This window comes from Corythoichthys intestinalis, chromosome 11 (genome assembly GCF_030265065.1).
Source record: "Corythoichthys intestinalis isolate RoL2023-P3 chromosome 11, ASM3026506v1, whole genome shotgun sequence".
Lineage (NCBI taxonomy): Eukaryota > Metazoa > Chordata > Actinopteri > Syngnathiformes > Syngnathidae > Corythoichthys > Corythoichthys intestinalis.
The window spans coordinates 12,340,542-12,355,678 of NC_080405.1; the positions used below are offsets into that span (position 1 = coordinate 12,340,542).

Here is a 15,137-nt window from a genome sequence, read left to right on the forward strand (position 1 = left end):
GTAAGAAAACATTTTTATTAAAACTATGGATGCATTTCTAAGAAACCTTAGAATTGGGAAAACTGTGTTGAATATGTGATCAGGACATCCTGAATTAATACCTTTTGAAAAGCCTACCTTGTTGAATTTGTGGCTGATGGATATTTTCTTTTTCCTTCCCCTTCACTCCCAGCCTAAAGATGATCCGGGCACGTGTTTGGAAGCAGCGTATCTGCAGTCCTCTCTTCAACACCAAGCAGTACACGATGGACCTGGAAAAACTTTACTTGCAGATGTGGGAGCACCACAGCAACGGCAACAAACCTGAAAACATGTTTAAAGTCCACACTGTAGAAAGCAGTGACAGTGCCTGAATTGATATACCCTTGCTAACTTTTTCAGAATGCCAGTGTTCTTCCCCACCATCTTTTCCCCCCAAAATCATGAACGGAGATCCTAGTTGGTATGGATTACTTGCAGCACTCTCCTGTGAAAGATTTTGTCACGATGTCTTGGAAGTGGGACTCAGCGTGTCATTGACACACATCTCTTCCCCATTACATTTTGAGACTAAAATAGAAGAAAACATGAGACAATTGAGCAACCACTGAACACTCTTAAATACTTTGATCAGTAGTAGTTTTGTTTGTGCGGCTGTGTTTGTGCGCGTGTATGTGTACAGGAGTAACTGCAGTTCGTGAAGAAAATATCCAACACATATAGTTGTATTTATAAAAGGATCCATTTTTTTGTCTGTATGAGAATGTCGCACAATGGAAATTTTTTTATTAAGTTCTTCGACCATCAATGTCATTTTAGCAGAAATTGTAACTGCTCTCCAATTTCTCCTAAGATGTTATTTAATGACTAAAGGAGTAGTATTTTTTTTGTGTGTAATGCGAAATCCTCTCCTTGCCAAATCTAAAATTTAGCTGTCGTCCTGTTTTGATGTTACACTAACTAGCACGAATGGTCGTTTGGACAAAAAAAGCTCATGTTAGAAATTGCAGTATCACTGAAAGTGGATCGATCTCTCTTTAAATCACACTTGAAGGAAGAGCCTAGGTAAGTATTTTCTTAGCAGTTTTTTTTTTTTTTTGTATGGTCATGAGTTTATCACGTAAGGTTTGCTCTGAATATAGGGAAAATAAAGACGGCAATTTCAAATTTCTGTGGAGCTTTTTTTTTTAATTGTGTAGATATCGTGGATCAGAAATGTCCAAACCTGGCTCTTTTTCTTGGCCTGCAGCAAATAATGCAAATATTCAATCTGGCATGCACATGAAGCTTGAATTCAGACTACATTCTGTTGCACTTCTCAGCTTTAACACTAGATAAAGCTAGTCACAATCTTCCTCATTAGCTTGGGTCAAAACCTGACGTTATCAACGTCGGAAACCGGAGAATTTCAGTATTGTTTTACACAAGCCTTTACAAAAAAATTTTGTGTAAAATTTATATAATATATATATATATATACACATTTATTTTGCCCTTGACAAAAACTTGGTCCTCAAACTGCTTTACAAGAAATCAATATATAGTACATGATAGATAAAAGGCAAGTATAATAAAATTAGGAAAAAAATATACCGTATATGCATATGTATATATATATATATATATAATATGTGTATGTATGTGTGTATATATATGTGTGTGTGTATACACATATATATACACAATGGGGCAAATAAGTATTTAGTCAACCACTAATTGTGCAAGTTCTCCCACTTGAAAATATTAGAGAGGCCTGTAATTGTCAACCTGGTTAAACCTCAACCATGAGAGAGTGGGGAAAAAAAACACACATGGTTTGATTTTTAAATTTATTTGCAAATCATGGTGGAAAATAAGTATTTGGTCAATACCAAAAGTTCATCTCAATACTTTGTTATGTACCCTTTGTTGGCAGTAACGGAGGCCAAACGTTTTCTGTAACTCTTCATAAGCTTTTCACACACTGTTGCTGGTATTTTGGCCCAATTCCTCCATGCAGATCTCCTCTAGAGCAGTGATGTTTTGGGGCTGTCGTTGGGCAACACGGACATGTTTATGTGTGTATACAATCACACACACACACACACACACACACACATATATATATATATATATATACACACACACACACACACAGAGTATATATGGCGGAAAACATTCAGGTGACTTGTAATACAGACCCATGGAAATAGTCCAGTCAATACACACACACACAGTAGGCTAAGTGCCAACTAAACATTTTTCTGGGAACACGTCACAGGCAGCAGTACCGTAGTATTCTGTGTAATTTCCTTTTATTAACATAGATGACGCATATTTAAAAACAAAAAACGGCTACTTAGAATATACAGTAATTCTAACATTCAACCAAATACACGAACGCAGAAGCATTAATACAAGACTAATACACTCTACTGCATCTCTGTACACATATAATCCAATATACAACAGAAGACATGTTTGACATGAACAGGAGAAAAACCAACAGAAAAGTGTATGGAGCACTATGAACACAATACAACAGCATAAATGTCTCTTAGAACTACTCCCTATTTGTAGTCTGTAACTGCCTGATCTCTTGCCAAACCGTCAATCCAGTAGATGGCGGTAATGCCCCATGATACAAGGAGTAAACTGCCAACAAAATTAAGTAGAAGTACTCCTTCTCCCCCTATTGGTAGGAGCCACGTCAAGGCTGGCAGGCGTTTCCCCCCAGCGGCTAGAAGGATTCTCTTCAAATTGGTCCTGTGAAAAATCGTGAAAATTGGACATTTTCATGAATTCATAAAACCTGGCCAGACGCTACGGAGAGGACGTGAAAAGAGGACTTGTCCGGGCAAAAGAGGACGTTTGGTCAACCTACAATATATATTTTTATGGAGCAAAAGGACATGATGTATTTGCAGCGCTTACACTAATAAGACTCACACAACTATTAAAATTGTGCGATACAAACAATTTATGTAGTGGTTTGCCTCGGTATCGTTGAAACTGATAACATCAAAAGGAATATGAGTCAGTGAAAACTAGTTGAGACTCGTTGACTTTACCACATGACGAGTTGGAATACAAAATTGAAAATGGGCCAGAGGCATAGGCGGAGTTTGTCTTTTGTTGGGGGGGGGGCATGTTGATGACTCAACTTAACTTACAACATTATATATATACTACATAGTGATTGGAAAATGTATCCGCTGAAAATATTAAAATCAGGTTATACACACTGTTGCACTCTTGGCAACAAGCCAACAACACCTGCTAATACCTTGTTAGTGCGGTTCCAAAGTCACTGTCAACAACTCTTCATTGGAAAAACCTGTCACTTGGTCAAAGCAGTCTTCAGTAAAATCCCGGATAAAAAAAAAAAGACAAACACACAACTAAATGTTACAAAATGTCTCCCAAAATACCATTATCTTCTGAATCATCTGTTATGTGGTTGGGAAGAAAGGTTAAGGTCTATTGAAAATACTGACTTGTATGTGTGGCTCAGGTAGGCTTAGCGACCAAATAATGCATCATCTGAATATACAGAAGTGTGGCTCAGGTATGCTTACCGACCTAATAATGCATCATCTGAATATACAGAAGTGTGGCTCAGGTATGCTTACCGACCTAATAATGCATTTTCCGAATATACAGAAGTGTGGCTCACGTATGCTTACCGACCTAATAATGCATCATTCGAATATACAGAATAGAAAAAAGAAAAATATGTAATTCATAATTTCATGAGCTTTGTTGCTTTGCGTTATCAACATGTACTTTCAAGTTTTAAATTAGGAAAGGAAAATCAAAAATAATGCAGATTTTATTATTATTTTTTTTAGATGTACATGCTTTTTCATAAAAACTTAAGAAAATATAATGCAGCTCCCATAACTTCATTTTCAGCACTGTCGCAGGAGAGGCCGCTGTCATCACTGCTATCGTCACTGCTACCGTCACCGTTGACATTGTATATGGAACCTTCAGGCCTCCATCTTTCTGCTGTGGAAGGAAAGGACAGTATAGGTTCATTTGTTTGTATATTCCCATTTAAGGTAAAATACCTTGTTCTTTGCGTGTGAGTTGAAAACAAGAGTTAACGATGATGACAAAAGATGGGATGAGGTCAGACATTACCTTTAACGGCAATTGAGGCCCAATCCATTTGAACTAGGAGAGTTGGCAGAGATCAGCCTTCCCAGTTCAAATGGATTTGACTTCCATTGCCGTCAATTGCAGCTAAAGGTTGGATAATTTCTGCTTTCATTACCACTGACATACGGATGGCAAACGGCTTCTTGGGTGAAAACAATAAAATCCGATGAACGATTTGCTGCTGTGGATGCATCCCTTACTCCGTTTCCATTACTGATGCCCCTCATAGGGATCTCGGTTCGCTGGAGCCTATCACAGGTGCTTCCAGGTAAAAGACAGACTGCACTCTGGACTGATGAAAGGCTGGTCTCAAGGCGTGCTTTGAAAACAAAGTCAAAGAAAGTTGAAGTTCTATTGCATCAAACGTGTCGAAAACTGTATCCAACAAATTTGGGGAGACAAATTATTCTTCACCAGTGGCCTTGTTAAAGAATTTGATCACAAATGCCACTTTTGGATACAACTACATAATTAAATTCCATAACCCATGACTTTTCAAAAGGAAATATGTCTTTTTCCTGAGTATCATATTCACCTATGCGTTCTCCAGGTGTGGAAAAATACACCGTTTCGTTTCCTTTCATGCTGCTCCTCCTCCGTGTCTCGGGTCGCTGGATTCCATTACAGCTGATTCCAGGAGAAGGACCGACTGCACCCTGGACTGGTTGCAGGCTAGTCGCAAGTCGTGCTTTGGAAACATCACAGAAAGTTGAAGTTCTATTGCATCCAACGTGTCAAAGACTGTATCCAGATTGATCATAGATGATGACACAACAAGTTTGGGGAAATAAATCAATCTTCACCAGTGGCCCCATTAAAGACAATTGGATCACTTTTGGCTTCAAGTACATAATTAGATTCCATAACCCATGACTTTTTAAAAGGAAACGTGTCTTTTTTCTGAGAATAGCACATTCACCTAGGCGTTCTCCAGGTGTGGAGAAATCCATCTTTTCGTTTTCTTTGACGCTGCTCATCCTATGGCCCTCTGGTCGTTGCAGCCCATCACAGCTGAATCTATGTGAAGGACTGACCGCACCCTGGACTAGTTGCCAGTCGGTTGAAAGGTATGCTTTGGAAACAAAGTTTAAGAAAGTTGAAGTTCTTTTGCATTAAACGTGCCGTTTAATTTACCTTACAGGGAGTCTGGTGGGATTTGACTTGTACGCTGTATCACTACACGATGATGTTTCGCAAAATACTGTAGCTATCCAAATTGATCATCAATGATGACAACAAATTTGGGGAGATAAATCATTCTTTACCAGTGGCCTCTTTAAGGAGAATTTGATCACTTTTGCCAGGTTTGGCTCTAACTACATAATTAGATTCCATAATTCATGACATTTCAAAAGGAAACGTGTCTTTTTGCTAAGAAAGTCATATTCACCTAGGTGTTCTTCAGGTTTGGAAAAATCCATTGTTATGTTCCCTTTCATGCTGCTCCTCCTCCGTGTCTCGGGTCGCTGGATTCCATCACAGCTGATTCCAGGTGAAGGACCGACTGCACCCTGGACTGGTTGCAGGCTAGTCGCAAGTCGTGCTTTGGAAACATCACAGAAAGTTGAAGTTCTATTGCATCAAACGTGTCAAAAAATGTATCCAGATTGATCAACAAATTTGGGAAGATAAATCATTCTTCACCAGTGGCCTCATTAAAGACAATTTGATCACTTTTGCCAAAACTACATAATTAGAATGGATAACCCATGACTTTTCAAAAGGAAATGTGTCTTTTCCCTGAGAATAGCACATTCACCTGGGCGTTCACCAGGTGTGCAAAAAGCCATGTTTTCGTTTCCTTTAACGCTGCTCCTCCTTCGTGTCTCGGAACGCTGGAGTTGCTCAAAGCTGATTTCAGGTGAAGGACCCACTGCACCCTGGACTGGTTGTAGGTCGGCCGCAAGGTGTGCTTTGGAAACAATGTCAAAGAAAGTTGAAGTTCTTTTGCATTAAACGTGTCGTGTAATTTACCTTACAGAGAGTCTGGTGGGATTTGACTAGAATGCTGTATGACTACATGAGGATGTTTCGCAAAATACTGTAGCTCTCCTGACTGATCATCGATGATGACAACGAATTTGGGCAAATAAAATTATTCTTCACCAGCGGCTTCATTAAAGAGAATTTGGTCACTTTTGCCACTTCTGGCTACAACCACATAATTCGCTTACGTTACCCATGACTTCTCGAAAGGAAACATGTCTTTTTCCTGTGAATATCATATACACCTTGATATCTTCCAGGTGTGGAAAAATCCATATTTTTGTTTTCTTTCACGCTGCTCCTCCTTTGGGCCTCGGGTCATTGCAGCTCATCACAGCTGAATCTAGGTGAAGGACTGACTGCACCCTGGACTCGTCGCCAGTTGGTCCTGGGGCATACTTTGGAAACAAACAAAATCCAAGTTTAATTTGCTGTTATTTGCTGCAAAATTCCAAAAAAGGGAAAAGTCTCATGTTGATCAGAAGTTTCATTCAATAACTGTCGATCGCGGTAATTTGGGAATCTGCAAAATGTGGACATTTCAGTGCAATGCACACATGTACCGACAATTGGGTCAAACGACGCTTTTTCCATCCATCTTGGCACGTGTCCCCCGTGATGTCCTGTGGGGTGTGCTTTGGGAGTACGGGGTACCGAGCCCATTGGTAAGGGCTGTTCTGTCCCTGTACGACTGGAGTTTGGTCCGCATTGCCGGCAGTAATTCGGATTCGTTCCCGGTGAGGGTTGGACTCCACCAAGGTTGCCCTTTGTCACTGATCTGTTCATAATTTCTATGGACAGAATTTCTGGCGCAGCCGAGGCATTGAGGGGGTCTGGTTTAATGGCCTCAGATGTGCATCTCTGCTTTTTGCAGATGATGTAGTGCTGTTGGCTTTATCAAGCCGAGATCTCCAACTCTCACTGGAGCGGTTCACAGCCGAATGTGAAGCGGTTGGGATAAAGATCAGCACCTCCAAATCCATGACCATGGTCCTCAATTTGAAAAGGGTGGTGTGCCCTCTCCGGGACGGGGTTAAGATCTTGCCCCAAGTGGAGGAGTTTAAGTTTCTTGAGGTTTTGTTCATGAGTGAGGGTACAAGGGAGAGGGAGATCGACAGGTGGATCGGTGCAGCGTCTGGAGTGATGTGGACGCTGTACCGGTTCGTTGTGGTAAAAAAGTAGCTGTGCCAAAAGGCAATTTACCAGTCGATCTACGTTCCTACCCTCACCTATGGTCATGAGCTGTGGATTGTGATCGAAAGAACAAGATCCTGGATACAAGCGGTCGAAATTAGTTTCCACCGCAGGGTGTTCGGGCTCTCTTAGAGATAGAGTGAGAAGCTCGGTAATCTGGGAGAGACTCAGGGTCGAGCCGCTATTCCTCCGTGTTGATAGGAGCCAGCTGAAGTGGCTCGGGCATCTGGTTCGGATGCTTCCTGGACGTCTCCCCAGATGGGTGTTCTGGGCATGCCCCACCAGCGGGAGGCCCCAGGGACGACCCAGGACACAATGGAGAGATTTTGTCTCTCGGCTGGCCTCGGAACGCCTTGGAATCCCGCCGGAGGAGCTGGTTGAAGTTGCTAGGGACAGGGGAGTCTGGGCTTCCCTGCTAAAGCAGCTACCCGAGCGACCTGACCCCGGATTAAGCGGTAGATAATGGATGGATGGTGTCCTCTTCATTGGTTGGAACGAAAACGTGCACACACTTGGCCATTTACGGAATTGGTTTGGTAACAGTTCTTTACAGCAGGAGTTAGACCTATTCCACAAAGTCCTGCTGTGGGTGTAGGATTTAATTCCAATTTAACAAGATAACACCTTTTCACAAATCTGGTGCCTTGCAAGTGCAATCAGTTGATTGATGTCAGGTGCTGCTTGTTTTAGCAGAAACCTCATTGGTTCAACTGTCTGTGCTTGACCAGTTGGAACAAAATCCAGCACCCACAGGGCGCCTGAGGACCGGTTTGGATACCCCTGCTTTACAGCGCAATGTTTTTGTATGGTCTACTCATAGCATTTACTTTTGACACTGCCATTCACAAATTACTGCGGCCGAAATATCAAACAAATCGTTTCCATACAGTAACTGGTAGGAATCTATTAATGTGCCTATGATAGCCAAATCCAATGCCGCGCAACTTTTAGTTTATAGCTCATATTAAAGCAGGAGTTTCTGGATGAGCAACTTTCAAACTTAACTTCTGCACCTCTCCAGGATTACAGAACATTTTGGAAAACATTGAATTTGACCACTTTTACCACAGCTATAAGCTACATTTTTTTCTCTTAGTTGCCTTTTTTATGTTCCAAGAGAAAAGAGTCTTTCCTGAGAATATGAACCTCACCTAAAAGTTCTTTCACTGTGTTTTCTTGCCTATTCATCCTCCTTCGGGTCTCGGGTTGCTGGATCCTTTCACAGCTGACTCTGGTTGAAGGGCCATCTGCACCCTGTACTGGACACCAGTAGGTCGCAGGGCATGCTTTGGAAACAAACAAAATCAAGTTTGAAGATGAAACTGAGTAAAATAGCCAAAAAAAAAAAAAAAAAAAAAGAAATACAAACTACTCTAATTGATGCAGTGTTGCAATCAATGACTTTGTCAATTTGATCGTGTGAGAAACAGATTGAAATGGAATACAACCATTTTTGACCCAGTAAAATTTAGCCTTTTCTTATTTATTTTTTTTCTACCTGTTTTATCAAAGTCAGTAAAGCAGTACTTCTCAAATAGTGGGGCGCCCCCCCAGGGGGGTGCAGAGCGATGCTGGGGGTGGCGCATGTGACCTCAAGAAACATACTTTTTTTTGCCGTACTAGAATAAAGTGTATTCCCACATCCACTCAGTTGGTGGCAGTGGCGCTCTCATTTTCAGAGTGTGCGCAGTATTTTTGAACCAAGCAAGAGAGATATGAAGAGCTATGCGCCGTTTTCCGGCTGGGCTCACGTAGCGACCCACTGTCTTCTCCGGTTCTCACGTGTCCACCCGAGAAGTGCCATTTTCGGCTTTGGATCGTTACGACGACCACCCTCACCTCCGATTTCCCCCCCCAAAAACGAGCTGTTTTCGGGCCATTTGACTTTGACTTTTAATAAAGTGGGATATGAGGAAAGACCAGTTTATTGTGTCTAAAAATGTTTGTAGCAGACAGCGGGAAGCCGAATCAATTAAGACGTCACTTAAAGACATTAGACCCCGATCTCATTGATAACCCGCTTGACTGTTTTTCTGCGAAAACGTGCCGAATATTGTCAACAATTGTCTCGCTTTGTCAGTGTTACCTCAGTAAACCAGCGAGCACTGTTAGCATGCTCAGTGTAAAATAACCCCACACCATTGCAAAGGAGCTGATATTGCAAGCAGCAATAATAAAAACTGTCCCTCTGTCCAATAGCACTGTTGTTTTTCCTATATTCAGTTTTGTTTTTTGGGTCAAATTGTTTGGCATATTGTCCTCGTGGGTTAATGTTGCTAATCAATTTGAATTTATTATTTGTTGATTTTACACATTTTTTTTTTAATACACATTTTACATTTTTATTATAGTAACAAATGGTCAAAAATGTACCTTGAGTAGGGATGGGAATTAAGAAGATTTTTACGATTCCGATTCCATTATTGATATTGCTTAAAGATTCGATTCTTTATCGATTCTCCTATCGATTCTAATTTGGACTAATGGACTGTATGAGGTTCTGGGCTCAATATGTTTTACGGTTCATTCGCCTCAAGGTGTCGGTTAGAAAATAAGGAGTGGAGAGTGGAGTTGGTCTTTGGCACTTTAAATCCAACTTGGCAACAGGCACAACTATATACAAGCAATGGCACTTGATATGAGAATCACTCAATGAGCGGGTGAGAGCATGCGTGGAAAGATGTGATGTATTTGTATGTGTGTGGAAGAAGACTGGAATGTGTGAGTATGTCTGTGGTTCTGAAAGGAAAGAAAATAAGTGCTGATGCAATAAACAGTGCAAATTGACGGTAAAGCAGTCAATAACACACATACATGACTCGCAGTGTAATGAACACAAGGGTGAGGGGGAGTGTTTTCTCTTCTTTAACAGAAAAAAAGGACACATTGTAAGGCAGAGGTGTACTCATAATAATAATTTTATAGACAAATGATACTATTTACAGTGGTGGCTGAGTTTTTTTTTTTTGGGGGGGGGGCACAAAACATTTACGTCTTCCTGCGGGGGGCGTAACAGAAAATAATTGAGGAGACTGCAGTAAAGGAATCCACATCCATCTGATGTCTGGAAAAGATGGGCTGGATGCATCATGTGATTTTTTTAAGAGAATAAGAGTGATTTAATACAAAAAATATATCATTCCTACCTGATTAACATATGGGGTAGTGTGTGTTAAGAGTAATTCAAAAAATTGTTGTGTGGTGAGGGGTATGTCAAGGATGATAGGAAAAACCAAATATGACCCTGAGTGTTTATTCTCGGGATTTGGGAATGATGAAAAAAATATCATTTATTATCATGTGCTTGGGGTGCATCAAGAGTAATTTAAAAAGAAGATGATCCTGATTGATTATCATGTTAAATGGGTTATATTAAGCGAGATTTGATTTTTTAAAAAAAAATCTTAATTAACAAATGGTGTAGAGTGTTTGTTTTTTATTTTATTTATTCTAAATCATGCTGATTGTGTGTATTGTGTGGAATATATTAAGGATGACTGAAAAAAGATGGTCCCGTATGATTATCATGGGGTGTTGGGAGTGAGTATAAATGATGATTGTAATTGATTGTCATCTACTGTGGAGTGCGTCTTTGTCCCTAGAGCAAACAGGTGTTTTTTCCCTGAGAATATCACCCTCAACAAGATGTTCTTCCGCTGTGGAAACATCCATTCTTTCCTTGTCCTTTCTTCTGCGCCTCCTTCGGGGCGTGGTTCGCTGGAGCTTATTACAGCTGACACTAGGTGAGGGGCCAACTGCATCATGAGCTGGCAGCCAGTCTGTCGCAGAGCACGCTTTGGAAACCAAAAAAATCAGAGATCAAAATAAAATTTTTTAAAACAGAAACAAAAATAAAAAGACTCACATTTGTCAGGAGTTGCAGTCAATGACCTTTTGTTAATTTGAGCAATTTGGGCATTTGCAAAACAGGAGCTTTACTTACAGTTCAGTCAAATTGAGCCTTTTCAACACTGATGAATAAGTCAGGGTCATTATGTGGTTTAGAGTTCATAAAAAACATCCTAATTGATTAATGTGTGGTGTAAGAATGATTAAGGGAAAAAAGATAATTCTGATTATGATGTGTTATGTAGTGTGTAAGGGCCCAAATACACCAGATGCATGATCGTTGCGGTTCCGGTCCGGTTCAGTGTTGACTGCGTGCCACGCAGTATGTCAAAAAAAGGCAAATCATACCGGCTGCGCACGGCTACAGTCCGCCAACTCCATTCCCTCTTGAGCGCTCGCGTGATCGCGCGCTATAATGTGCCATTTAAAACAACGAAAAACACATGGAGTCTATACTCATTAGTGAAGCAGAAAGAGAGCACATTTTTTCTTTGCATATTGGTATTTTAGTTATGTGTCTTTTAATTCCAGATTGACTGCATCATGTTGAGATCAGGGCTCCGTGTGTGGGGGGTAGGGGGGGCGGGTCCCTGTTATGCCCTTGATTGTGTCGGTGGGTTTATATCTTTGTGCATATTTAAAATTTATGGTACATAACATCTCATAGAGCTGGTATAAACAACTGTTAAATATTCTGTAATATTTATAAAATGGATAGCAAATTATATACGACACGAACTAAAAAACAGCGTACTTGGAATTGGTGTCTCAACACTGCAGATTCCTGTGCCCAGCGCAAACTGTTGGTTTTTCTATAAAAAGTCAAGTAAAATGAAGGAAAGAAAGAGAAACGTCTTGAACAGACCACCAGGTCGAAACTTGTGGGTGTCTCTTTATTCTCTTTCGTACTTTTCCCCCTCGACTCAAACGGCATCCCATATGCGCCGGGCACGAGAATTTCTGCAGTGGAACCACTTCCAGATACGCCGCTTTTTTTTTCCGCTCAAAGTTGTCAGCACGTCGTGTTTGATATCATTGCCAGAAAAACACACATAATAGGACACCTTGCAGCTTCTCTTTTAATGCTGTCCTTAAAATAACGATCTGCTGCATCGTATATCACTTTGTGACTTTCCACCTCCATGACGAAACGTTCTTCGTCCATGTTCGCTGGTGTTTAAACCGTGAATAAGCAACTGGGCTGTTACGTCCAGGCCCAGCTCCGCCCATTTTGTCGGATGCGTGTCCGGCAAAAATAGAAAATAGCCTATACCATCTGGCGGGCATGCGGCACACCGGAGATGGTTCGCATCCGGAGCACTGACGCGGCCGGTATACGTTGAACAATAGGATATAATGGGAACGGATTGGCTCCGGCGCTATTTTTTACCGGAGTCGGACCGGAACCGCAACGATCATGCATCTTGTGTACTTGGGCCCTAAGAGTAACTTAAAAAGGATCTAGAAGATGGTGTTCAAGTGCGATCTTGTCCCAAGTGGAATCATGTACTGTGACAAAACCATTGCAACAAAGTGCTCAAACTGGATGTTATTTGTGTGATATGTGAAAAAAACACATGGGACTATTTGAATGGAAACACTTAGACAAGATGACTAAACCTGAAAAACAAGTCAACCCACTCTGTTCAAGTAAATCTTACACACACTCCGAAGTGAAAATAAACCAGACCATCTCCATATTCCCGGAGAAAAAGTTGCACTCATACCCAAATTTTTGGCCTCGTCCAAGCAACGGGTGCGCCTGAGGAGCTCAGAAACAACAGCTGGAGCTCCTGCAGCGGTGTAGGTTGCCACCAGCACTCTGGCCACCTCCGTGGGAGGCTTGTTCTCCACTTTACGCCGTGACACCCGCGGTTCGGGGCGCCGGTCCACCAGAGCAAAGCAGAACCTGTCATAGTCGTCCTTGGACAAGCTCTCTAAAGACCACAAGATGGCAAGCGTTTCGGTGTCCATCTCGAGTCATTGCTGGACTGGAAATGCTGAGACTCACAGGCAATGTGTGAGTGAGCAAAGGAGGCTTTTGTTGCTCTGACAAAAACAATCTGATATCTGATCTGAAGTCTGCTTCTCTGCTTGTTCCTACTTGTTTGCTTATTCGAATGACATCATGGATGGAATGTATTGTCGGTTGACAGTGCGAGCTTGCATCAAATCAAGTACTGTACACAAGCTATCCTATCCGAACCTATTGCTCCGCCCATCTCCAACATTTGTTTCTTGGAGTTCAAACTAAACACCTATTTCATTTAGAAATTTGATAGTTTAGAATGAAATAGAATTGAAAAAGCACGAATGCTTGAAATACATGACATTAAAAGGACACAAAATGAAATATAACTTTTTTCAGATATAAAATGTAAGACTACACATTACACACAATTTATTTTTATTCCGGTTTTATTTTCAAGGTTTAAATAAAATTGACAGATTTTCAGACAAGACTGAAAAAACAGTTTCTGGTCTTGCACTCCTCTTTAAAAGAAACTGCTGTATTTTAAGCCAAAACAACTGTTGTGTTTGATTGAACAATATGTCTATATGCTGCCATAGCAGATTCATGGCGCATTAAGCCCTCGAACAATTTTTAATTTGCCCGTTTTACCCGGGAAACCCCCGTTTACAGGCGTCGCGCAACTGCTTTTGTTTCAACCCAGCCATAAAACGAAGGTAATTATATTTATTATTCAAAATTTCTGTCATTTTTAGCCTAGAATCATTAATTGATGTCTAATATTTAGTTTTAAAAAAAAATACTTTATAAAACAATTTACTCAAACTTTTGAACAAATTACGTCACAATGAAAAAAAAAATTGTGTCTGTAAATAGGTCACGGATACCTACCTCATAACTATTGCTTAATTGTATTTTTTTTGTTACCGTTGCATTTTCCCTGATATTTTCGATGATAAATAATCGATCAATCTAAAGAAGAATTAAAAAAAAAAAGTTTAAAAGGGAAAATATTTGAGAAACAAAATCTCGACCACTCTTTGATGCATGCAATTTCTGCATTGCGACCTTTGTTATATTACCGTGTTTCACCCAAAAGTCCGGCTGTGGCCATTCACAGCTGCGTTTTGACACTCGGTGAGATATGCTACGCGGGGGTTTGAAAAAAATATTTTTAAAAATGCCCTCCAAAGTTTTTCTTCCCCCAGAAAATTGAGATTTTAAGCTTTCCAATGATGTATTACACATGCATATAGGACAGTTTTGAAATTTGGCCAAATTGGGGGGTTCAGATATACTAGTATATGGCAGAAAACACTCAGGTGATTTGGAGTTCTGCTCTGAGATCTCATCATTGGAAAGCTTACAATCTCAATTTTCTGGGGGAAGAAAAAAATTGGGAGGGCATTTACTTGAAGTTCCGCTCTGTCAGTCTTGTCTGTTTTTTCCGCCACTTATTAGGTCTAGTGACGCACCTGTAGCCCATTTAAAGGAGACCTATATAATAATTGCACTTCAAATATTCAAAGTGGTAGCAACCTTAGGAGCTTTGGCAACCTGGACAAAGACAAAGAATTGATATTGTAATTGGCTAATTGGTGCAGGGCGGGACATCCGTTGTAAACACAGAATCAAAATAACAGAATCAAAATAACTCGTGCAGGGTATTGACTTTTAAGATAGGAACGTTTCATCCTAACCATTGAGAACTGTGCTAGAAGTATTTCGAAAAACAATTCTTTAGCATGGTATAGAAAATTGGGTGTAAAATATTACCTAGGCTTGAGGTGTATTTAATTGACACTGACCTCATTACATTGATTGCATTTTTCTTTAAAAAGTTATTATTTTTTCAAACAAACTTCTGAGGGTTCTATATTTCTACTGAAATTTATGTATGCATTAAAAATGTGCATGTGTGAAAAAACCAAGTTTTCATAATTCCTCCCATTTTACCTGATTGCATTGAATGCACATTTTGAAAAGTTGTGTAAAAAGATTCAATATTTCTACT

General features: G+C 40.4%; 3 protein-coding genes across 5 annotated transcripts in view; 1 reads left to right on the forward strand and 2 right to left on the reverse strand.

The window, feature by feature from the left end:
- Positions 1-1,150, forward strand: part of ogt.1 (O-linked N-acetylglucosamine (GlcNAc) transferase, tandem duplicate 1) — a 28,882-nt gene extending 27,732 nt beyond the window's left edge. For all 3 annotated transcript variants that reach the window (XM_057850392.1, XM_057850393.1, XM_057850394.1), the window contains one exon: positions 173-1,150. In XM_057850392.1, coding sequence (XP_057706375.1) covers positions 173-353 — 181 coding nt within the window. In that variant the 3' untranslated portion in view covers positions 354-1,150. The remainder of the gene's footprint in view (positions 1-172) is intronic.
- LOC130924406 (uncharacterized) lies at positions 482-8,589 on the reverse strand. Its single transcript, XM_057850953.1, has 9 exons — positions 8,454-8,589; positions 6,354-6,506; positions 5,882-6,034; positions 5,513-5,665; positions 5,042-5,194; positions 4,658-4,810; positions 4,323-4,441; positions 3,816-3,969; positions 482-549 (listed from the first exon to the last, which is right to left on the reverse strand). The coding sequence occupies exons 2-9, from the start codon at positions 6,382-6,384 to the stop codon at positions 482-484; spliced, it is 984 nt and encodes a 327-aa protein (XP_057706936.1). The 5' UTR covers positions 6,385-6,506; positions 8,454-8,589.
- LOC130924408 (uncharacterized) lies at positions 6,399-13,489 on the reverse strand. Its single transcript, XM_057850954.1, has 4 exons — positions 12,879-13,489; positions 10,938-11,096; positions 8,454-8,588; positions 6,399-6,496 (listed from the first exon to the last, which is right to left on the reverse strand). The coding sequence occupies exons 1-4, from the start codon at positions 13,123-13,125 to the stop codon at positions 6,399-6,401; spliced, it is 639 nt and encodes a 212-aa protein (XP_057706937.1). The 5' UTR covers positions 13,126-13,489.
- Between the last annotated feature and the right edge of the window lie 1,648 nt (positions 13,490-15,137).

What these genes read in the sequence shown, in the direction of transcription:
- LOC130924406 (XM_057850953.1), bottom strand. Translation starts at nt 6,384, where the DNA reads ATGGATTTTTCCACACCTGGAAGATATCAAG. An exon ending in CACACCTGGAAGATATCAAG is followed by an intron (nt 6,035 to 6,353) that starts GTGTATATGATA and finishes TTGTTTCCAAAG; the next exon opens with CACACCTTGCGGCCGACCTA. An exon ending in CACACCTGGTGAACGCCCAG is followed by an intron (nt 5,666 to 5,881) that starts GTGAATGTGCTA and finishes ATGTTTCCAAAG; the next exon opens with CACGACTTGCGACTAGCCTG.
- LOC130924408 (XM_057850954.1), bottom strand. Translation starts at nt 13,125, where the DNA reads ATGGACACCGAAACGCTTGCCATCTTGTGGTCTTTAGAGAGCTTGTCC. An exon ending in GGAAGAACATCTTGTTGAGG is followed by an intron (nt 8,589 to 10,937) that starts GTGATATTCTCA and finishes TTGTTTCCAAAG; the next exon opens with CATGCCCTGCGACCTACTGG. An exon ending in CACAGTGAAAGAACTTTTAG is followed by an intron (nt 6,497 to 8,453) that starts GTGAGGTTCATA and finishes AGTATGCCCCAG; the next exon opens with GACCAACTGGCGACGAGTCC.